This window comes from Astatotilapia calliptera, chromosome 1 (genome assembly GCF_964374335.1).
Source record: "Astatotilapia calliptera chromosome 1, fAstCal68.1, whole genome shotgun sequence".
In the NCBI taxonomy this organism is placed as follows: domain Eukaryota; kingdom Metazoa; phylum Chordata; class Actinopteri; order Cichliformes; family Cichlidae; genus Astatotilapia; species Astatotilapia calliptera.
In genome coordinates, this window is record NC_137422.1 from 5,422,769 (window position 1) to 5,446,108 (window position 23,340).

General features: G+C 41.7%; 1 protein-coding gene and 1 long non-coding RNA gene across 2 annotated transcripts in view; one reads left to right on the forward strand and one right to left on the reverse strand.

Moving 5' to 3' along the window:
* Positions 1 to 468: 468 nt before the first annotated feature.
* LOC145428855 (uncharacterized) lies at positions 469 to 6,827 on the reverse strand. The gene is made up of 2 exons (XR_013909191.1): positions 6,655 to 6,827; positions 469 to 936 (listed from the first exon to the last, which is right to left on the reverse strand). It is a non-coding gene; the product is annotated as an uncharacterized LOC145428855 (long non-coding RNA).
* iqgap1 (IQ motif containing GTPase activating protein 1) overlaps positions 6,326 to 23,340 on the forward strand; it is a 43,362-nt gene continuing 26,347 nt past the window's right edge. The window contains exons 1-2 of the mRNA XM_026149414.2: positions 6,326 to 6,624; positions 7,697 to 7,799. Coding sequence (XP_026005199.2) covers positions 6,579 to 6,624; positions 7,697 to 7,799 — 149 coding nt within the window. The 5' untranslated portion in view covers positions 6,326 to 6,578. The remainder of the gene's footprint in view (positions 6,625 to 7,696; positions 7,800 to 23,340) is intronic.

Sequence of the window (23,340 nt, forward strand, 5' to 3'; positions counted from 1 at the left end):
GGCCCTGGATCAAACTGTTATGGCTGGATTATTTCTCCTTAACTCTTTAGGCAGAGGTGAGCAGTGTTACAGTTTATATCCCTGCTTCCACCCTGCAGAGGCCCTCACTCTCCTCCCAGTCACCTGTCTGACACACCCACTCCACCTTATCCCAGTTTCTCTACCTGCACCTCACTCATCATTCCTTTGTTTCCTGTAAACTCACCTCTCACCCTTTCAAACATGTTTAGTCGCCTGTCTACCAACCTGACTGCCACCCAGCAAGATCATCTTTTAAATAATAATTTGCGGAATGCATCAGAGCAGTGACAGTACAAGAAGCAATACAGGCCAAAAGATCCATAACTGTTAGAGGCTGAGAAGCAGAAGCAAAAATGAGAGCCTCTGTGTGTGTGTGTGTGTGTGTGTGTGTGTGTGTGTGTGTGTGTGTGTGTGTGTGTGTGTGTGTGTGTGTGTGTGAGAGAGAGGTTTGGGGTCAATACTATTGAGCGTTTATTTTACATTACACTGACAAAACAAAGACTGGCTCTCTGTACTGATGATACAAGTCGGTGAGAATTACAACCCCACAAATAGCTGCAAGTCATCCTGCTGCAGATGTGACAGCCTGTTAACTGTGAATACTGTAAATGAAGCCATTACTCAGGCTGTTGGCCCCACAGGAAAGATGTGCCCCTGCAGAGTGTAGAACAACACCGATCAGACCCAAACCTTCAGCCCATTGATTTACATTTCTGCTGAGTGTGTGTGTGAGTAGAGAAACAGCTCATCCAGTGTCAGGGGGGCCTTATTGGAGCTCTGCGTCTTTTAGTAAATAGAGCTGTGTAGGTTACAACCTTAGGGCACGGTGATGCCTTACAGCAACAAGGACCTGGGTTTGAATCCACCATCTGACCCAGCACCACCCGAGACTGGCTCCAGCCGCTTTCCTACACCCTGAATAGGATAAGTGGAAAAGAAGGGATCAATTGGAGGAATATTATTTTTTGAGTGCACCATTATTACTAGTTTATTCATGTCCCACCCCCCTTTTTTTGGGGGGGGGGGGGGGGCATAATAAAAGCTTGTTGGAACGTTTGACTGCCTTTTTAAAAAGTTGCTTCAACTCTAAACAAACAAGCTTTTTTATCCATGCTTTGATTTTTCCAGGCCCCCTTTTCCAAAGAAACTTGTCATTGCTGTCCTGGCTGATTTTGGAGAACGAAGACAAACTTGACAGTGATTTCCACGTGTGTTTAAATAAGTATCAGGAATATTTAAGTGTTTCTACAAGGAGGATGACACAAAAGCTATATTTTTGAAGTGTATTTGGCCACAGTCTTAACAAAAATTGTACCATAATGGTTGTTTTCAAGAGACATTTTGACACGTCACAGCAGGACCTGATAACACTGACAGTGGGTATAATAGTGATATTAATCAGGTGTGGGGAAGCTGTATTTATGAAATTCTTTTTTTTTTTTTTATTAACATTTTAGAATCACTATACAATACCATCAACTTCAGCTATCTTTCAGTACATATATATTTTTCTTTTTTTCTATATTTAAACAACTAAAATATCCATACAATAAGAAGAAAAGAAAAAGAAGAAAAGAAAAAGAAGCAAAACAGGAAACAACAAACAACATAAATAAAAAATACATAAGGAAAAAGAAAAAGGAAAGAAAAATAAATAAATAAATATAGGGAGTGTTTTTGTTTCCATTAATGTAACTAATATTTCCTCTAGTCTTCTAGTAGTTAACAAAGTCAAAATCTAAAGCAAAAGCAAAAACTGCCCTGCGTTTTCTAATGTAGTCCATCCATTTCTTCCATCGTGATACAAACAGGTCCCTCTTGTAGTTCACATCTGCTGTCATTTTCTCCATTCTGTAAATGTCCAATGTGATGTTCATCCACATGTTCATAGTTGGGCTCTCTGAAGAAAGCCATTTTTTGTGATGGCTTTTTTGCCAGCTGCCAGTAAAATATTAAACAAGTATTTATCGTTCTTTGTCCATCCTTCTGGCATAAGTCCAAAAAATAGAGTTTTACTTTCCAAAGGTAAATATCTTCCAAATGTCTCTTGTATTGCTGCATGTATTCCCTTCCAATAAGTTTTAATAACATGACAGTCCCAGAAAATATGATAGTGATTGCATTTGTATTTCCACAATTTCTCCAGCAAGAGGGAGGGTTACCTTCATAGTGAGATTTTTGGTGAGGTGTAATAAAATATCTTATCAGGCATTTCCACCCAAATTCCCTCCAGCTCTGTGAGCTGCTACATTTCCATTGATATGCCCATATTGTTGTCCATTCTTCCCCCTCTATCTCCATTCCTCCCTCCATTTCCCATTTTGTTTTGATATACAAGGTTGAGTGTAATTTCATATTTGTTAATCCTTTATAGAGGTCACCTATAATACCTCTATTTTTATTTGAACTATATGCCCTTTTAAATACGTCTAGCAGCTGTTTACTTAATTCAGCCTTAGCTTTTATCGTTTTATTGACAAAATGCCTCATCTGTAGATATCTATAAAAATCCTGTGTTTCTAATGAATATTTATCTTTCATTTTATCAAAACTAATTAGTCTCCCTTCCTCCATTACCATACATAAAGCTGTTAATCCTTTATATGTCCAATCTTTGAATCTGGTGTCCAATTTATTTGGAGCAAAATGTGTGTCATATGCACACCACTTAAGAACTGCTATATCCTCTTCTAGTTTATATTCTTTTATTACTGTTTCCCAAATTTTAAAAGTCAACTTGATCCATGGATTTTCAATAGTTTTTATTAAATTTTGCAAGCTTCTGTCTGCTATAATAGCTTGTATGGGGATGGAAGTCAGACCCTCCTCAATGGCTTTCCATTGAGCATCGTATGAAGGATTACACCAGCATATCATAGGCCTTAATTGTGCTGCCCAATAATATTCCCTAAGAGAAGGTAAGCCCCACCCCCCTTTTCCTTTGTTAAGTTGTAGGGTTTTAAATCTAATTCGGGGCCTAAAGGCATAAAAGAAAAACAACACAGGACATATTGGAGGAAATTAGGAAAACAAGAAATGAAATAAATGATTTGACCACATATGAAATTTTAAAAAATTAATGTTTCTTAAACAAAGGTATTATGAGGGAGGATCAAAAGCAATGAATGTATTAGCCTGGAAACTAAAAAAGAAAATAGCAGATAATACAGTTCACAAAATCAAACATCCAGTGACAAAACTAATAAAAAATAAACCAATAGAAGTTCAGAGTGCATTTGAAACATTTTATAAGACTCTTTATGCTAATAACACAGAGAGTATAGTTGAAATTAACAGTTTTTTAGATTCTCTTGATTTACCAGTACTGAATGAAGAACAGAATAAAACTTTGATTGAAGATATAACAGAAAAGGAACTAAGAATAGCAATAAGTAAAGTTAAAATAAATAAATCTCCAGGATCAGATGGATATACGTCAGAATGGCACAAGGAGCTAAAAGAAGAATTAATACCAGTGATGCTTCTAACAATGAATTGGGTCCTAAAGAAGGCTCAAGTACCTTCTAGCTGGAAAGAAGCGATTATCTCTGCCATCCCAAAAGAAAATAAGGAAAAATTAGAATGTGCGTCATATAGACCAATATCTGTTCTTAATACAGATTACAAGCTGTTTACATCTATCATGACTAGACGACTAGAAAATTTCTTACCTAATCTAATTCATAATGATCAAACAGGTTTTATCCGAGAGCGCCAAATACAAGATAATGTACGACGGACATTACAAAGTATTAATCATATTCAAAAGAATGAAATAGAAGCAATGGTAATCAGTATCGATGCAGAAAAAGCATTCGATTCAGTCAATTGGAAATTTCTTTACCGAGTCTTGCATAGATTTGGCTTTCACGAAAATATAATTAAGACAATACAGGCACTTTATGATAACCCTACGGCAAGGATTAAAATTAATGGCTACCTATGGCTGTGCGTGCTCACCATTATTATTTGCGTTATATCTGGAACCATTGGCTCAATATATAAGACAAAATAAAGAAGTAGAAGGTATTAATATCCATGAAAAGGAGCATAAATTAGCCTGCTATGCAGATGATAGTTTAATATTTTTGGGTCAACCATCAAATTCTTTACCTAAATTAATGCAATCATTTGAATACTTTGGTCGACTATCTGGATATAGGGTTAATATGAGTAAAACACAATTGCTTAAGTACAATTATATTCCATCAGAAGAAATTAAAAATAAGTATCAATTAGCATGGCAAACAGAGTACTTTAAATATCTAGGAGTCATAATACCGAAGGATCTTACAGAACTATTAGAACGAAATTATTTACCAATACAAAAAAAAATTAAGGAAGATATAGCGAGATGGAATCTAATTCCATATTTAAGTTTATATTCGAGAATAGACTCAATTAAAATTAATATTCTTCCTAAATTATTATATTTATTCCAAACATTACCAATAGAAATTAACCAGAAACAGTTTAATGAATGGGATAAAATTTTGTCAAGATACATATGGCAAGGAAAATTTATGAAATTCTTAATTCAGCATGAATATAAATATCTGTTGTTTGTTGTTTGTTATCATTATTATCGTCCACATAACAGAATCTATTCCTAACGGCGTCGACGACATGCTTCAGTCTATCACAATAATACGTTTTAAATACAATTTTATGAAATATTTTAGAAAAAAAATGTAAATGGTTTAACGATAAAGCTTTCATCCTTCTAAAGAAGACTGTGTGTTTGCATCGATTCCTACAAGCTGAGTCCAACTTGTGTCTGCTTTTCACCATCGTTTGATTGGAACTGTAACTCAACAAAAGCTCTGAGCTCCAGCGAGTCGTGTGTGTGTGCACCATGGGCCTCGTTTTTCAGTGAATGTATCGGCCACCGAAACTCAAAAGTCTGCTGCTGACAGCGGCCTCTCAGGGGACGCTTACTGCACTGCTGGAAAACCCCTTTAAATTTAGTAACAGAGAAAAATGAGTCAGCAGCTGACCTTGTAGTTATGCACAAAGAAGGAATTATAAGAAGGCTTGTTGTTCTGTGGTTTATTAATAAGAGTTATTGCTCTGCTCTGCACTAACGTAACACTTCTATCATGTCTGCTCACAATGACATTTAACTAAAATTGCTCACATAAGAAGATCTTTACTTTAAGTGCCAGCTTGCGACTGATAAGTGGACTTGAATTTCCATAGAAACAGTATAACTGCAAGTTTGTTTGTTTTTTGTTTTTTTTTAAATCTGATAACTGTTTTAGCCAATTAGCCTGTGAGACTTTATACAAACATGTATTTTATCTTATTATATAGATAGGTAGATATGGTGGTTAGCACTGTTGCCTCACAGTAAAAAGATCCTGGTTTGAACCGTCCAGAGTCTTTTTACGTCTTTGCACATTTTAAAATCCAAACTTATTAAAACGTGACTATTATGGATCAAGCTACCCAGAAGTATTTCAGTCATTAAAATCATCTCCCCTGCAACATTAAAGTAACACACATATATAAATATATTTTAGAGTGCCTCACAATTACCACATGTTTGCACTCAAACCAAGGGTCCAAATACTTTGTGAAACAATGTGAATTCAAAGGAATGTTTAAACTCGTGTGCAGTGCCACAGACGCACTCCTGCAGCCTGATAATAAAGTATTTATACATACATAAAAAGAACAAATACATTTGTCACAAACCTAATATTTCACTGTGGTTTTTCCCTTTTGGTGAAAGACAGAAAAAGATTCTAGCGGTTGTGCACATTCGCCAACCATTTTTATCATTGTCATTCTGATTGTATTTGGTATGTTATTCTAGTTTATCTTATTTTATTCTATTGGGGGGGGGGGGGGGGGTTTCTTAATTTTTGCTGCTCTTAACTTTGCACTGTCCACTTTCTGCTGTGAACAAACAAATTTCCCACGTGTGGCACTAATAAAGGTTTATCTTATCTTATTGTGTCTATTACTCCAGCTTTCTACTGTAAATACATCGTTATCCCAGTAACTGAAAGTCACAGCATCCTTTCCCCCCCCCAGTGTTTGTTGCAGATGAACACTTGGGTCAAATCCGCATTAACACATGCTGACTTATATGTACTGCCCATGATTACAGGTTGGACGGGAAGGTTCTTGGAAAATGCAACATTTTGTCATGTCATTGCGATTTCCCCGGTCCCCTGGGGTCCCCGGACCTCCGCTTGGGAACCTCCCTGCACTATCCCGCCTTCGAGTGGACGGCAGGGGGCGCTGCGCCTGCAGCTTGGCCGGCCCCAGGCTGCTAAACCGTGTTTCCTGAAACGCATACTTCAGGATTATGAAGAACACACCCAGTGACATCAGTGAGGTTTGAAGAAGAAGAAGAAAAAAAAGCTCGCAACTCAAACTGTGCAGAGGAGGAACAAGAGGGCCGAAAGGTCCTGTGCGCTTTTCTTTCGGCTCTTTCTCGGCGTGTTGCTCTTTTCAAAGTTCTGTTGAGTTTGGGACTGAAGTTGCGCTTCAACTTTTCTTCGTGACTGCAGTGGAGCGCAGAGAGTCGCGTTTCTCGACAGAGGAGGATGTCAACTTCAGAGGAGGGAGACGGGCCCCGGCCCAGATATGGCTGTAAGTTATGCGCTTTCCCCCCGTGCTCACCTTGAGATGCCAGGCAGGAAGGCTTCCTTTAACCGCACACAGCCCCGGACCACAGTGGACACTGCGCTCACGCAAGACTCCTCCAAAAGTCCCGAAACAGACGTTGTATGTTAGTAGAAAGCGCTCACGGCGAGCTTGGCTCTTTATTTCTGACGGCATGATACAGCCTAATCATGACTTCCGCGTTTTAATAGCAAGGCATCGTAGAGCGGGGAAGCAGTTTCCCCGACTTTTTCCTTCTTAAATGCCGCTTTACGTCCAAGTTAGTTCGTACGTGGACGTGGGATGGGGACTGGACCTGGTGGAAACGGGACAGACGGCGATAGTCCAAAGTTTTGCGTCCTCGCACACATGAAGCGAACAGCTACCAACTTAACAACCACCGCCCATAAACTCAGACCTTTTGAGGCAACGTGTGGTGATTGCACTGTGACACTTTATCCACGCAGCGTGGAAAATGTGAAGTGGTTTGCTTAGCCGATGGTATGTCATTTATGAGTGGATACCAAACCTGGTTCCAAACAGGAGGCCGTTTCTGAAGTCTTAGCCCCGTATGTTCCGTTTCTGCTGAAAGCTGTTTTACCTGCTGAGGTGGTCCCTCCCCTCCCCTCCTCTCGTCCCCATCCCCCTCCCATCATTATGTGGGAAAAACCCCACGGCTGTAGGGACTCATGCTCTGTGCAGGCCTCTGTGTAATCTCACGGGGAATCGCCCTGTGACTTCCTCTGCATTGTGTGGGTTACTGTTTGCCATCTCCACACACATGCATTCCCTAAAGTTACACGCACCTGTGTTCATGTGTGAAGCACAGATGACTTACAAACACGCTGGCTTTATGGAGAAAGTTAGAGGCCACGCTGCTGGTTGGAAAGATTTCCATAGTTATGCAAGCAAAACAAAAATTGATGAGGTGAACATTGTGTAAACGCTGTTTGTGAATAGCCACACTGTGAGGCTCTTTGTGCAGCAACACAGCCATAGTTTCTTATTTCCCATGTATTCCTGCTGTTTCAAAAGCATTCCTTGTGTTTCCTGCCTCCAGCTGTACTGGATGGCGTGGAGCGGCTCACAGCCGAGGAGATGGATGAGCGGCGCCAGCAGAACATGGCCTATGAGTACCTGTGCCACCTGGAGGAAGCCAAAAGGTAAGAAAGTCACTTCATCTGCAAGTCAGCTGAGCCTGCAGAGGCAGCAGGGTTCATGAGTAAGAGCTGTGAGTCAGCTCGCAATGAGCCCCTGCACCTAGTGTCAGATTATATACACAGAGAATTATGTAGAAAACTACCAGTTTCCAAAAAGCTACAGAAAACAGACCAGAGACGACTCATAAGAAGGTCAAAGTGATCGGCCTTTTTGCCTTTTTTTTTTCTTTTTAAAGAATGTATGTCCAGTCTGAACTTGTTGCCAGTAAAGCTGGGCTGAAGCAACAAAAACACCCGGGACAGCATCCCAGCATCCCAGACTGGATTCAAAATCAGCGTCCAGAGTCTTTCAGGGCAGGGAGCTCGTCACCTCTCTGGGAAATGCTGTGATAGTGAAGGTCAAATGATCTGTGACACATGACATCACGGCTGTAAGCATTGCTGCACGGCTGTGATGTTCAGGCCTTCAGACAATTCTACATGTAAAAAAAGAAAAGGTGTTAATCATTTGTTGGGCTGAAGACCACTTGTGAAAACCACTTTCGCTGAACACAGTTCATCACTGTGTTCAACGAGCTCAAACCATGAAAACCATCCAGAAACAGTCTGTGGGTCCCATCCCCATTTAAATGGACTGAGGCAGAATATCAGACTGTCCTGTAATCTAACAACAAATATCAGAGAGGCTCAAACACTTTGTGTCAGTCACAGACTGAGGGGGACAGCCCGGGTTGTTATAGTTTAAATGCCAGCGTCCACGATAGTATCAGGGTACATTAGTGCATGTGGCACGGGTGAAGTGCTTATCTGTGAAGCCACTGATGACACATTAGGATACATACGAGGGTTATGTGTGTCTTTTAGGAAAGGCCATGATTGTTTCAGTGACACTGTGTCAACCCACAGTCTGTACATATTAAAGCAAGCCCGGCTCTGAAGTGAAAGAGTCTGGGTCGCCCACTGAAAACATTCAGCTCAATTTAAAACGAAGAATATTAGAACCAAACTGAGTTTAGTCGCTCTCGGTCCCCAAAACCCAGAGAATGTGGTTAAATGTTGCAACACAGTGAGAAAAATCCCGCCTGTCGTCCAAATGACTGAAAAGTGTTTCTGGCTTTAAAGAAAGGGAGAAAATGTCTTATCTGCGGCAGAACTCGTTCATGGCTTGTACGGCGGTGTCATCGTTTTCATTTCTGGCTAATCTGCCATCTGTTAACGCTTTATCGCTCACGACAGGCAGGCTGCACTTATTTAGTAATTTTGGCTCAAGATGTTTGAGGAGTTATGGTAATGTGAAGCATGCACGGGAAAATCTGAATAGCCAGAGCAAGTCACTGATTTGGTTCCTAATTCAACTGTATGTCTGCCCTCATGTAACCTGTGAGTATGAGATGTAACATTTGCTAGAAAGAAAGCAGGAGTCTATTTATTGACTGAAGCGTATCACAGCTTGACTGTTGCGTGCAGCGGAGACGTGTCATCGTTTAATCTCAACCTGTGCTGAAGTTACAGTTTGGAGAGAACAAGCAGCTTGGAAGTGACGTCTCTGAATGGCGGTGGTTTTGGTGCTGACTGCGTAACAGCGCGTCGCAATCCAATGTGATCCTTTCAGTGACTCTTTGATCTGACGGGTAAAACGTTTAGCTTTGGAGAACACTTGCTTTTTCTTAGGTGGATGTCATGTGTGGTGCTCCACTCAGTGACCAGCGTTGAAATGTTGGAAGAAGTTCTAATGATCTGTATGCTAACAAGCCCTACTTTCAAACATGTAGTGATGCTGGAGGTCTGTGGTTTCACTGGAGTAAAAGCCACAGGCGTACTCTGTTTACTTCTTTTCTTTGCTGTGTTGTCTGAGCAACACCCTGTGACCCCAACAGAAAGTCTCTATGAGGACCCTTGCAGTATGACTGGATACCTCAGTCGTCAGGGTGAGCGTACTTGAACATTAATTGCTAAATGCAGATCATCACACTTGAAAAGGTTCAAGCAGCCACACCTCATAACTTTATGTTGAGCCGACTTCTTGTTTTGGGGGTGATTTCGTTAGTACATTCATGACGAAATAGGTGAGGTCTGTTCTTTCTCTTAGGTGTGTGTGTGTGTGTGTGTGTGTGTGTGTGTGTGTGTGTGTGTGTGTGTGTGTGTGTGTGTGTGTGTGTGTGTGTGAGAGAGAAAGGTGGCGGTTGCCCGATCTTGTCAGCAGCCACGTATGTTTGCTTTCAGTGTGTGTGGAGTCAGCGCGGGCTCATGGGTTCAAAAGAGGAAGGATTGTGTTAGACAGGAAGTGACTCAGTCCCTGTTGATTTTAATATCTCCCACTGTTGCCACAGAAACCCACAGTTGTCATAGCAACAGGTTCCGGTGTGAGTGGAGCCGGGTTGCTGCGAGGCTGCGTGCGCTCTGATTCTGTGTGATTGTACTTCTGCAGTGAAGGTGTGTGTTGCCCCTCGTCCCTCACCGGCTCACACGGGCGGGCATCAGGAAATCCTTGGAATGATTTCGGAGTATCTGACATTTCTGCTTCAGTTGGGCGGCTTTTTTTTTACCCCTGAAATGCTTTCTAGGATTTGTAAATTTGGTAAATCAGGACACTTGAGAGGAAAAGAGCACATTTTAGGTGAGCAAAGCACTAAGTATGAAATGTGGGGTCACATGAGTTTCCTGTGTTTTTCACACTGCGTTGCTGGAGGAAAGCATATGTGAGACCATATTGGTAAATTCGATATTTAGCTAAGTTCTTGCCTTAGTTTGGGAACCTAAACTACTTCAAGTTGTCAGCATTAATATGCTAATAATATAAGATCACACCATTCAACATGTGACACTTGTTCATTTTTCTTACACATTTGCTGTGAACTACAAGACTTCACTCTGATGGCACAGCCTGCTGATCGCACAGATTGTCACAGAGCTGTCATTACACAGTTCAGAATGAACCCGATTATATAAATATAAAAATATGCCACAGCGTGCTGCTTTTTGGTTGGGATTGTCAGTCTGAAGGAATCAAGGGACGTTACATCAGTCTTTGAGAGGGGGGGCTTTTGGACGAGGACGAGCCCTGAAAGCCCTGCAGCTGTGTTCTCTGCGCTTCCATCCACATGCACTTCATCAATGTAGTTGGCTGAAAGAGTTCACAAATGCTGCTGGTGGTAAGTGAAGACTAAAACCAGATGCTGCTACTACAACTTTCTCCCACGAGGACTCAAAACTCCCTCAGGAAAATGAGTGAAAATCACTGTCGGATTGTAAAAGAAGGAAAATATTAGACACTGTTCAGCTGGATGCTAAACGATGTGCTCACTGCCCCGATCCCGGAGGAAGCAGACAGTCTTCCTGGTCAGGCAGCTCAGCAATTCCCAAGAGCTCAGTGTGATGCAGGCATGTCTGATACACACAGTGGCCTGGAGAAGCGTTTGGGCCTGTAATTATGGGCCACGTTTCTGTGCGTCAACATGAAACTTACTCTGATATAAAACTGGAGAAGGACTGTATGACGGCAGTCATTACTAATCTTTGAAATTACCATTAGTAATAGACTTTTTATCATAAAATGAAAGTTACAAACTGACCTCTACCAGCTGAATGAAAGTGGAGCTTTTAACCAGCACAGCCTCCCAGTTGGCATCGAGGAGCAGGTGCTGCAAAGACACGCCTGCCTGTGTCTGTTTGAATAGCAGTTACGTTACGTTGGCTTCGACTCATTAACACAGGACTTTTTGTCTCACTGTGAGCTCCAAGATCATTCCAACTGTTTCACTACCCATCCTGCATTGCAACAATGGCCTATGAGTGTGAAAATATATTTCAATATTTTGAAATCTTTGATATTATTTTGAAATCAGATTTCAATTTCTGATGTTGATGTTACTGTAATAGTGAGGTAGCAATCATCAAATGTAAAAGCCTCATCAATTATAGTGATAGTGACCACAGTGATCCTGACTGATGCTCATTTCTGCTGTAAGCTCCTTTTACTTGGGAGCGTTTGGGAATTGACTCGTTTCTAGAACAGCCTCAAGTGGCCATTGCAGGTACTGCAGCTGTTAGCACTTGTGTCTTGGCTTCATATCTCAGGCCTGAAGGCAGGACGCCCTGTTTTCTTAAAATTAACAAACATGATTTTTCAACATTTCTCTGGTTTGTGAATATCAGACAAACCTGGAGGAAAGGATTCAGTAACGCGTGTGTGTGTGTCTGTGTGTGCGTGCGGTCCTGGATAAACCAGTCTGGGTTATTTCCCGTCTTCACATTCGTTTCTACCAGACTTAATCCAACTGCCCCACTAGCTGATCACAGCTTTGTTTCAAGGGAAGTCTACGATGTTTGATGAAGACACAATTCCTCTGTTGATTTAAATAGTCTGTTGCCAGTAGCAGCACAGTATTTGCTCTTGACCTCTACAAGAACGACTCCTCTGAGTGACGGTGTCCCGGGCTGTTGGTGGCAGGAATCTGTTACAGTTGTTACATCAGAGTTTCAGGCAGTGAAGCGACTCCATGTAGGGAACACCTGCAGAGAAAGGCCGGGGCACAGGAATGCTGCGAGTGTGTGTGGTATGATATGAATGTATGTGACAGATGCACAGCAGGGCGTGAGCCTGTACCTGGCTGTGGGAATGCACTGCCACCGCTCCAACACTACTACTGTCAGATGTGCATTCAAGTGTCGATACAGACACAAGTGCCCGTTTCATACCTGCCAGCCCGGCAGACTAATGCAAACGACAGCAGGTTTTATCGCTCTTATCTTCATGTTCCCATTAAATGCACAGAAGCAAGCAGTGAGGCTCAGGCAACCTGCTCTTTATCACACCATATTTGAATGGTAAGTGAGTCGCGCACCTCTGCTGAGCTCCGTTCACTGGAGAGGCCATGATTATTATGATTATTTTCATTGTCTAGTAATCAAGCAGCTGCCCCCCCCCCCCCCCCCCCCCCCAAATGTTTCATGAAAAAGAAAAAATCCAAAGTAGAAATCCAGTCGTCCTGTTTGAGAAGTTGAAAGCAGCGTGTTTGGGTAACATTTACATAAGAAGAAACTTATCTTGTATCTAATGTTTCTGAAGTTTCGCTTCAATTTTCTTTCACTTTCTGCTCCTTTCGTGCAGTGTGCAGTGGGAATGCAGTCAGACATGTTTTCAGTGTGATACTATTTTTATTGATCCAGGCTACACATTCAGACATTTCATACATTGCCACAAGCAGAAAACAATTTCAAGTAGTCTCAGTGCACAGATGGCACATAGTGTCATGTGGGCTACAATTTTTTTTTTTCTCATGATCATTTCCTGTCTGTATGTTCTGCAGTGTAGTGAAGCTGGGTACGAGTCACGCACTCAGCATATGTTTTCTGCAGATCACGATGTTGTGTTTGGGGTGTAGGAGCGGGTTGTGACAGGTTACCCCCCCCAAAGCTGATGGCACCATGCGCAGCATACTGTAGGTAGCAGAGGAGCATGTGTTTGTTTTGGCTGAAGAAGAGGGGCAGAGGTTACCTGTTTGATTTTACAGTATGGGCTGGTAAACAGATAGTATAGCTGGGTTTTTCCAGTTCAAAATTGGCCTTTAGCAGAGTGACTATACAAAAGGCATGTGTTACCTAATTGGACAAAAATGTGTGTGTTCCGATGTTATTTCTGTCCATTTGTTACAAAAAAATCAGTACTAGGGCTGCTCAATTAATCGAATTTTAATCACGATTACGATCTGGGCTTTCAACGATCATTAAAAATGACTGAGCCGATTATTAGCCCCTCCCTCATTTATCCGCGACACCTTAAAGGCCGGTCCGTGAAAATATTGTCGGGCATAAACCGGTCCGTGGCGCAAAAAAGGTTGGAGACCGCTGATTAAGAGGACCCGAGGGAAGCTCGGAAAGCTAAGCAGAAGTTATTTGGAGAGGAGAGTGACTGCCGCTGGTTGAAAAGAGAGGTAAAAAAAACTTCAGTGGTGTTGCACACTATTTTATATTATTTTTTAAAGTCATTGTTAACCCTTTAAAGCCGGTCAGAGCTGCACGCTCCGTGTTGTGTAACTATTTTTAAATCCCTGTAGAACCTGAACCGTGTAAGCTAGTGCAATAATTTGTTTTGCATATGAAACCGGAGGAGTTGTACTTACATCTTATGCCATCAGCTTGTCCTCGGCCACGATTTCCTTCCACATAAAGCTTTGCAAAAATTGCATAAAAAGCGCTTGCAGGAACAAAAACATAATATTCCAGAAACACGCTTTGCCGATCTGATTAGCTGTTCGTAACACTTCCCACATTGAAACAGACGTCAGCACGAACTATCACATGTCCGCCATTTCCTGGCCGAAACCGGAAGTGACGTCATTTTCGCGGAAATGTAGTTTTTTACTTGTAGGCCTTAAAAGCCTATACTGGTCATGTTTGACTTTTCTGAATAGTTGCTGGGATGCTTAGAACTCAAACATCACTGCTGGAAATAGTTTATTTTGATGCACCTGCTGTTTTCTTTGCAAATTTGCATCATAGGATTGTTTTTTTTGTTTTTCCTGCAGTGTATAAAAATTGGTGTATCTCCAAAATAAAACTATGAAGACACTCAAAAGAAGTTTCCTGTTGTTGTAAACTATTTTGTGCAACTTTTTTGTTTTTAAAGTTTTGAGGGATAAACCTCTTAAATTTCTCCAAGTAGAAATATATGTAAAAAAAACAAAAACGATTTTCAATTTTTTTGTAGTTTATTGTACTTTTTTGCAATTAATGTAGTTACTATGGACTTAATGCATACATATTATTAAAATATGGGCTATAACAGTTGTATAGCAACTTGAAATGCTCCCACAAATGGCACTACCACATATAAAAAAAATAATATAATCTCTGGCGGACTTGGTTCTATAGTAGGTCTTAAAGGGTTAAATAAATATCGTCAAATAATCGAGATCTCAATTTCAGTGAAAATAATCGTGATTATCATTTTTGCCATAATCGAGCAGCCCTAATCAGTACCTTTATATGATATAGTTTATTTATTCCAGATTTGGAAAATAATCTTGTTACAACAATAACAAAAAAATTTAAAATGTTTTGGGGGGAAAAAAGGAATTTAAAAGAAAACATTGAGTGGCAGTTATTTTAGGAAGGAAAAACTTTGTCATCTTCCAACTTGAGTTTCTTCTAATTTGTCCATTGGACATGAATTCTTGTTTTGTTTTGTTTTTATTAAAACTCACAGCCTGTTCAAAAGAACAAGGAGGAAGTGATAAAACTATTGTCCAGGCGTAGGTGGAATCCTGACTGACTTTTATGGTCAGATCAGAGATCAGACTCACCTGTCAGGTTAAAGAAGTAAAACGACAACAAACAATTCTTTTACCCGCAGACACCACGTGCATCACTCACTATGAAAATGTTATAATTGATAACAGAGGTGTGGGTACGTAGTCAGTTTGTGCTTCGTACCTTCTCAGAAGCACTTCAGTCACCAGGTCAGTGTGTACCACCGATGTCGTCCAGCTGCCATCTGTGGTATTAGTCCTGCCGCTGACAGCGCGCTGAGATGGCGAGATTAAGAACAGGAAGGTGTCTGGCTTTGTTTTCTTTTGTGAGAGTGTGGTTCATTTTCAGGTCTATTAACAGCTCACAGAAGTCAGAGAGGATGTCTCGTACGTATTTACATGACAGTTTTCCTGCAAAATGTTAGAAAGGATTTGGATTTGAAAACTGAAAAGAAATGGCAGTGCAGTTATGTAAATGACTGAAACAGGTTGCAATGACTCGTTGCTGGAACTTTCCGTTATAAAGCTTAGATTAAACCAGTTTTGAGTCCCTCTTTGATTTGGAGCTCAAGAGGCGGTCGTGCTTTGGTTGTTGGACAGACGAACAAATGAAATGTGAGAATTCGTGGCACTGATTAGGTGCTATGCTAACGGTTTCCCCGCTGGTCTCAGTACTAAGCTAACCTCGCTGGCTGCTGGTTATGTTCAGCACACACAAACGAGAGTGAACTCTGCAAGAAACCGAACATGTGAATCTAAAAAAATACGCCAACGATTTAAGCATTTTTAGGAAAGTTACATCGAATCTAACTTAGCGCTGTAGCTTACTTTCCATAACAGCCACTCGTCATGTGTAGCCCACATAACTGCTCTAAGATCATTTATTGTATCCATTATGTTTAAGGTCACTGCAAATGATGAACCCAGTCATTGTTCTTTATTGATTCCCCTTCTCTGATCTTTTTCCTCCCACACACACTTCGCAAACAGAATTTGGGTATGCTTTGCACGAGAGTTGAACCTTTACTCTGAATAAGACAGCACAAAGGTCAAATGATGCTGTGAAGCTCTTAGTGTAATGCTACCAGGTCTCGTACACAACGACAAACAAGTTTCTTTCTACTATTCAACCTCAAAGCCAGCCATACTGCTGTGATGTAACTGTAGATACCTGTGTGCAGGTGTTGTGCTCCAAAATACTGCACAGTTGTAGTTGATTAGTTTGGGATTTTTTCATGGACTTTGGTAATAAATTTGAAGGTGAACTAACAAAAAAAACCTAACTTGTTGCCATGACGACAGCAGAGTTTACCTGTGATTTCACCCTCGCTGACACTGACTGACATGCTGCACTCAGGCTGTTTTTGCTCAGATGAAATCCATCCTTCAGGTCATAGTAAATGCTGTTTGACAGCAAAGGTGTGTCACCTCTTAAAATGGGGAAAACATTTCGCCCATCACTTAAGAGCGATGAGAATTTCTTCACAGACGAGGTGGTCGACAGTGGGGAGAGATATCACAAGTGGCACAGTGAGGTGGTTGTTGGGTTACATCATTGGCAGCTGACGGCCACTAAGCTCTTGTTATACGAGTGGAAATCTTTGGGATTTTTGTGTAATCTGTTTAAATCCTTGTACTTTATTCAGCATAAATTCTATAGCAATAACTCTATATTGAAAATCAAACTGCTCTGCTCCCTTTCAATTAGAGAAGTAACTAGTTCAGTCAACCTCACGGCAGATATGAGCTGACGGTGCAGTCAACGAATGCGACTGCCGCTAACAACATCCATTTTTCCTTCTTTCTTTTTGTGGCTGCTGCTACTTCTCTCCCACACTAAGAAACTCTCTTCCCGCAACACAAAATCCACTCACACAGGCGCATTAAGCTGTATCTACCTTCATTTGCTTAATGAATTAAAATGCTCTTGGTGCAGATTGTGTGTTTCTCTCTGCTTTCACAATGCTCTAAGCTAATGCTAGCCTTTCTGCTAACCAGAGGTGTGGCTGAGTCACTGCAACAACAATTCACTGACGCTTTTCTTCATGAAGGTTTAGCCAAGTATGTTTATTATTATTTGTCTTGTTAAAGAAAGCAATAAAATTAATAATTGTGTTGTCCTGTTAATGCTATGCAGTGAGTGTTCATTTTATCAGTAGCTCAATAGCCACATTAGATTTTACAGCTAATTAGCTTTGACAGCTAATGTGGCTATTGGGTAACTGACAATAGCTAAAAGGCTAATATTAATGTGTGCGCTGGATACATTAATATTTATGACAGCCAGAGCTTCACTGACATCTCAAAGTTCCTCATGTTGTTAAGTCTTGTGAACGTCTATTCTTCAAGGGTTCGAGGTGTTGGGTGAAAGTGAAAGAGGCCAAAGATGTATTTATCAATTAACATATATCTTCTTTTTTTCAGGCGAACTTGCATAAAAGGTTATAAGCTTTATTCTTGGCCACGGCAAGAGACTAGGAATCATTCTTTTATATGTAAGGCAACAACAGATGTCAGGTTGATATAGTGGATTGTCATTTATGCTTAGAAATATCTACTCATATATGCTTAGAGTTTTATAATCACTGTCATGTTGGTAGAGGTTTGATCCTTAGTAGTCTGTGGAGACTCTGTGTGCCTCCCAGAGCACTCTGGCATGCACACAACTTAAGGTCTGGAGAGAGGTTATATCTGCTCTTACTGATATATGGTATAGCAAACACACGTACATCTGTTTAAGTCTAAGTGCCTTTTGTTTAGATGAACGGCTGGACTTCCAGACCAGCAGGTTTAGGGAAGTCGTTTATGGGGTCACACACTGACAACCCCCCCCCCCCACAAGGTATTCTTTGTGTGTATGTAGATGTCATATGTTAATGAACCTATGTAAATTCATGTAACCTCAATAAAAGAGCAGTGTTACGGGGGAGCGGACGAGAGCGACTGGGGTCAAGCGAAGGGACGGCGTTTGTCCAGTTCTCTCCCGTGCACGAGAGACATAAAGAACTTTGCCTACTCGTGTCTTGCTTTTGCTGTGTAATTAAATTGTCTTCAACATTCCAGCGAATAGGTTCAAGCTACAAACCTATCAACAGACAAGACTGTTTTCCTAACTTTATAAAATAAAATTTAAGACATGAATAAATCCGCGAACATAATTTTACTGAAGTGATATTTGATTAGTAAAATAACAAAATGACATGTTGGTGTTGTTTATTTGGACTACATTTATTTTAGCTCTGTGTGAGTCTTTCACTGCACGCTGCTCACATTTACACTCACACTAGTTTTCTGTTCCCTGCTCTCGGTATCACTGAGTGCACCCCTCACAGCTGTGCTGAAGAGAAATTAATCTAAATTAAGGTTGACACAACACATTATGTTACATGGAGTTATCACATTATGTGACCTGTAAACTCTTGACCCTTTGCTATTAGCTTGCCTCATGCTGTGTTAGCATAGTGTTGAATATATGATATGAGAGAGAGATCTGTGGAGTGCAGAATATCTCATCACACATTAACCCGTGACGCGATAAAGTTTCTTTCTTATTGTCTTCTTAATACGTGGGAATGGTGCGACGCCACTGTCTTTTAATCTTAGCTCAAGAGAAGCCAGTCGAATAAACCACCTATCATGCTAAACACAAGGATCCTCTGTGTTTTATCTTTTATCTGAGCTTATCTGACACCCACAGTACTGAAAAGAAGATTTTAGGAAGTTTATGCTTAAAAAAGGAAAACGAACATCGATTGCATGGACGAGGAGAATTGAAGCAACAGCAATGAAAGGCTTTAAACTGTAAATCTGTATTTTGGTGTTGAAGTTAAGATTAGGACTGTCCCCATGCCGAGCGTCATGTTGCAGTGTAAAACAGAAGCCCGGTGTTCTCACCCTTCAAGAGCAGCACAGTTCCTCCTAAAGCTCCGGCCAACTGCCTGCAGTTTCCTGTTTTCAAAAGTTTCCCAACGCTGTTGTGTACAGCTGCTGCTGCTGCTGCAATACCTGTTACGTAATGTCACAGCCAGCGTAGGAGGTGAAAAATGGCCTCTTCGATGCCATTACAGTCGTCAGGTGACTAAACCTGAAGGCTCAGCTGATGTGCTGATTCCATATAAATGAAAAGCTTCCAAGGATGACATTTTTGTTTTATTCATTCTGAGCAAAGTTTTATTTTTGTTGATGAAATTTCAGTTAAAAACACTTGTTTACTAGTTTCTTCTCTTTTTCTTTGCTTGGTTGTTTTAACAGGAAATTCAGCTTTCCTCTGCTCTTTGTGCCTTTTGAGACATGAGTCTTCATCGTAGTATTCAGTGTAGTATTTTGGGTATTTGTGTAAATACTACCTGCTGCCTGTTTCCTGGGAGACAGCGAGGCGTCCCAGAAAACAGGCCTGAGTCACTCGGCTGGCAGTAAACAGTTGAGAATGAGGGAATGAGATGGGAATGAAAGGGAGAGGGATTAGTGCTCCATAAAGGCCCTGCGGGAAAGGTCCCGCCCTACCTCCACCTGTGAAACCTGAGACTGCAAGTTACACTCTGGACTTCACAATAGTTTCGTCCCTGCTCACCAACCCCCTGCTGTACTGTACATCAGCTGTTATTTGACCTCAGGTGACCTCGTCTGGGACTCGAGTAAAAGCAGGTCGGACGTGCTGGGACTCTTGGGCTCTACGAGAGCTGCTTTGCATACTTCACAGTTCCAAGTCGTCCTTATTTTTCGGATAAGTTTGTTCATCTTCTGTCTTAAAAAGGCTTTTTGAGTCCTGATAACGATAAGGTTTCAGCAGCAGCTGTTTGGGGACCGCTGCCTTAGATAACTGCATTATCTACATCAGCTCTCTCTAACATCATACAGAGTCAAGGACAGGAAAAAGTGTCTGAAACAAAGCAGCTGGTGTAGCCTGAATCTTGAGCTTTTGTTGCACATACCTGCATATGTGCTGAGCTCACGTTTATCACGAGAATGCAGCAGAATGTCCAAGGTGGCAAATAATAAATCCATCAAAGCCTTCTGTAGCATAAAGGACAGCAGAGGGTTGTGTGGAGCAGGCGTGGGTGAGTGCAGGGTAACGTGGTTGGCTTTGCTGTCACAGACAGGACAGGCTGTTTGACTGTGAGTGGGGAAAGTGCAAGGTCACTTGGTGCACAGATTCCAGTGTTGCAGCAAAGCATGTAATGGACAACTTGGCTTTGACTCATCTTTCTTTGTATTCCCTCCTGTCATTTCTCTCCTCGTCTCCCTCCATCACTCACAGCCTCGTTTTCCATGAAACGCAGTCAGATTCCCGCTGGGCTGGATTGGCCTGTGGTGTTAGAGTTGTGGCTGAGCATACACACCTTCCTTTAGCATCACAGAGGTTCACAGAGCAGGACATAGAGGCCACGTGTGCCTTGACATTGTGCTGCTGCTAGATAAGGCTCACCACACATCATTTGCCTTTCCAGCTATTATGTAAACACCACTTCCTACCCTTCTCTTTTCAGGCACACACAGAAATAGGTCTGTAATGCTGGGGAACAATGCGAGACTGAGAGCACGTCCATAAGTGCCGAAGCTTGGCGCTGTCGCCACTCAGCCTTTTCCTGCTTTTCTCCACAGCTCGGTCCATCCACGGGCTAAAAGTGGCCCAATGTTAGGCCTGGTGATGCATGTGTTTCTGCTCATCGCACCAATGAATACGTGTGTCGCAGGGATCGTTCTCCACAGGGGCATTCCCATTTTAACCAGGATGGTAATCCTGCAAACTGCCAATGATTTGATGAGGTCCCAGATATTTCTCCTGTTGGATTGGGTGTCACAGTAAAATAGCATAGAAATCAAACCTGCTGCACAGCACGGTTATTGCATGTATTACATGACGGAACTAAATGTCCAACCACGCCGGGCTCGTCTGGTTTGGGAGGTTTCAGTCAAATGCTGCATTCATGACACGAAGAAGATTTCAGGTGGAGCGAGCATTAGAGGTCTGCGCGGGAATGTTTTTTTAGTCCCGCTCCCGCCCGCTCCCGCAAGGTTTTGTACCGCACCCGACCGCTCCCGCTGTATATTCAGTCTTTGTTCACCCGCTGCCCGCTTAGAATAATTTTCTACCCGACCCGACCGTTCCCGCTAAATTTAGATCTGGTTTCCAAAATCTCACATTTAAATGGGGTACCACCAAAAAATAGAGATAACAGATAAAACTGCAGGTTGTGCAATGATTGTATTTATTTTTCTTAAACAAGATGCATTTATCTGTCAACATGCAACATTTATCTTTTAACATGGAAAACGTGTTGCAAAAATAAAATAAATAAAAACGAATACAGCATTGTGGCCTACTGCAAAAAGCACTGATCCATGCGCTCAGTGCGTGTAACAGGCGTGAGCACTGGCTGTACCAGTGCTCAATTAGAATGAGGAAATCACAGATATGCTGTTCCGAAAAAATGTCGGGCACGCTATATTTTCAGACCGCCCGCTCCCGTTCAAATTACACCAGAGTTACCGACCGCTACCGCATTTTATTTGGAAATTTATTCCCGCGCCGCAAGAAATCTGGTCGGGTCCCGCGGCTCCCGCGGGACAGCCGCGGGAATGCAGACCTCTAGCGAGCATCGTTGGACAAACAGCGGCTGCTGTGGTTTGGTAAAAACGTGGTCACGTTTTCTGTGATTGTTATTCAACAGCCACTCCTTTCTTGTTTGGCTTTCATCACAGAGCCCTCAAACAGAAGCTCTCATCGAGCTGTAGCTATGCAGACTCCTGTCACAGCATTCATCTATACGTTTCCCCTACACTGTGACCACAACACTGTGCAATCAGTTCAAGTGATTCATGGCTACTCAGCTAATTCAGTTCACTTGCATTAGAACCAAATAAACCGTATCAGCATTCCCAGGTTTAGCCAATCCAGGATTATCCAGTTAATCCTGGATCTTTTAAGCGATGTAAAAAGAACAAGCTCCATAGGTGTGGACGTGAGGCTTTACTGGTGCTTGGCTCACTAAACCAAAACTTATTCTTACAGTTCTGTCACAATATAACATATAAACTACAATTTGATCAAAGGTTTCTTTTGTAATCAGCAGGAAATGTATTTAACATAAATGAACTAGTTAGACTAACCATAAAAGCTTTGAGCGGCTGTCTCGCTGTCTCTGACCTCAGTTGCTGAATTTTCTAGTGTTACTAGCACTCAGGATTTAGTTGGACTCCCATGTGAAATAATCTGGTTATAAGTGGTAAAAAATTAAAAGCATGAAATGAAGAAAGATCCTCAACCAGGTGTGAGATCATTCTGTCCGACCGTAATAAAACAGCACTGAGTGTGGTTCATGCTATCATAAGCAAACATATAGACTTCTTTTGATCATGTGACTAAAATGCTGAATTGTCATTTCCTGTGGCAGTGCTTGACTTCCCCTTTTTAGTAGGATTGTCCTCATAAAGGACTTTTTATTTTCCCCTCAAACATCCAATTTCTAAATGCTGGTTTCTTAATTACGGTTCATCAGTGTAATTACCTGCCTCACATTAGACACATGTCTATCATGCTAAACCAATATAATTTCACTAATGTGCACACTCGACTCACTGAAGCACATTATCGTTCTTTATAGCCCTGACCTAACTGTTCCAAACAATGAGGCATTGAAACCTATGAGGCCGCTCCCTGAGAGGCATCGGGCAGCAGTGACTCAGCTGTACAGTAACCAGGCGTGTGGCCTGCACAGCCTATATTTCTGAGCTGTTATCAAACGTTAACGGTGTGTCTGTGTCCAAAAGTGAAACCTGGGGAAAAGGGAAGCGGCTGAAGTTAGCTTATGTTATTAACGCTCCGCCTCAATCTCAAACCCACCATCCTAGCAAAGAGAGTGCAGGGCAAGTATAGGCCGTTTGATTTAAGTCATGCAGGAAAACAAGAGGAAGCTCCTCGATAGCAGGCAGAGGCGTGGTCGGTGTGTCTTCCTGGAGTAACAGCGGTCAGTAGCAGACCTCTTCCTATGAGACTGACCTCTGAACTCAGCACTGACATCGGCTTCCTGAAAGCGTGCAGGATCTGAGGAGGAATGAGACAATAATTCCTGCAGTTTCCCTCTGTGTCCTGTGCTGTTAGAGTAGAATAGTCTTTGTCTTTATACAAGGACAACAACATAACTGCTGTGATCAGCAAAATAACATTAAGTATAAATATTAAAAATGATAAATAGATTATTTAACCTGAGACAGTGCTTATATAGGGGTACATGAGTGTCCTGACAGTTATCAGTGCACCTCGTTGTATGTGGAGGGGTGGGGCTGATGGAGGC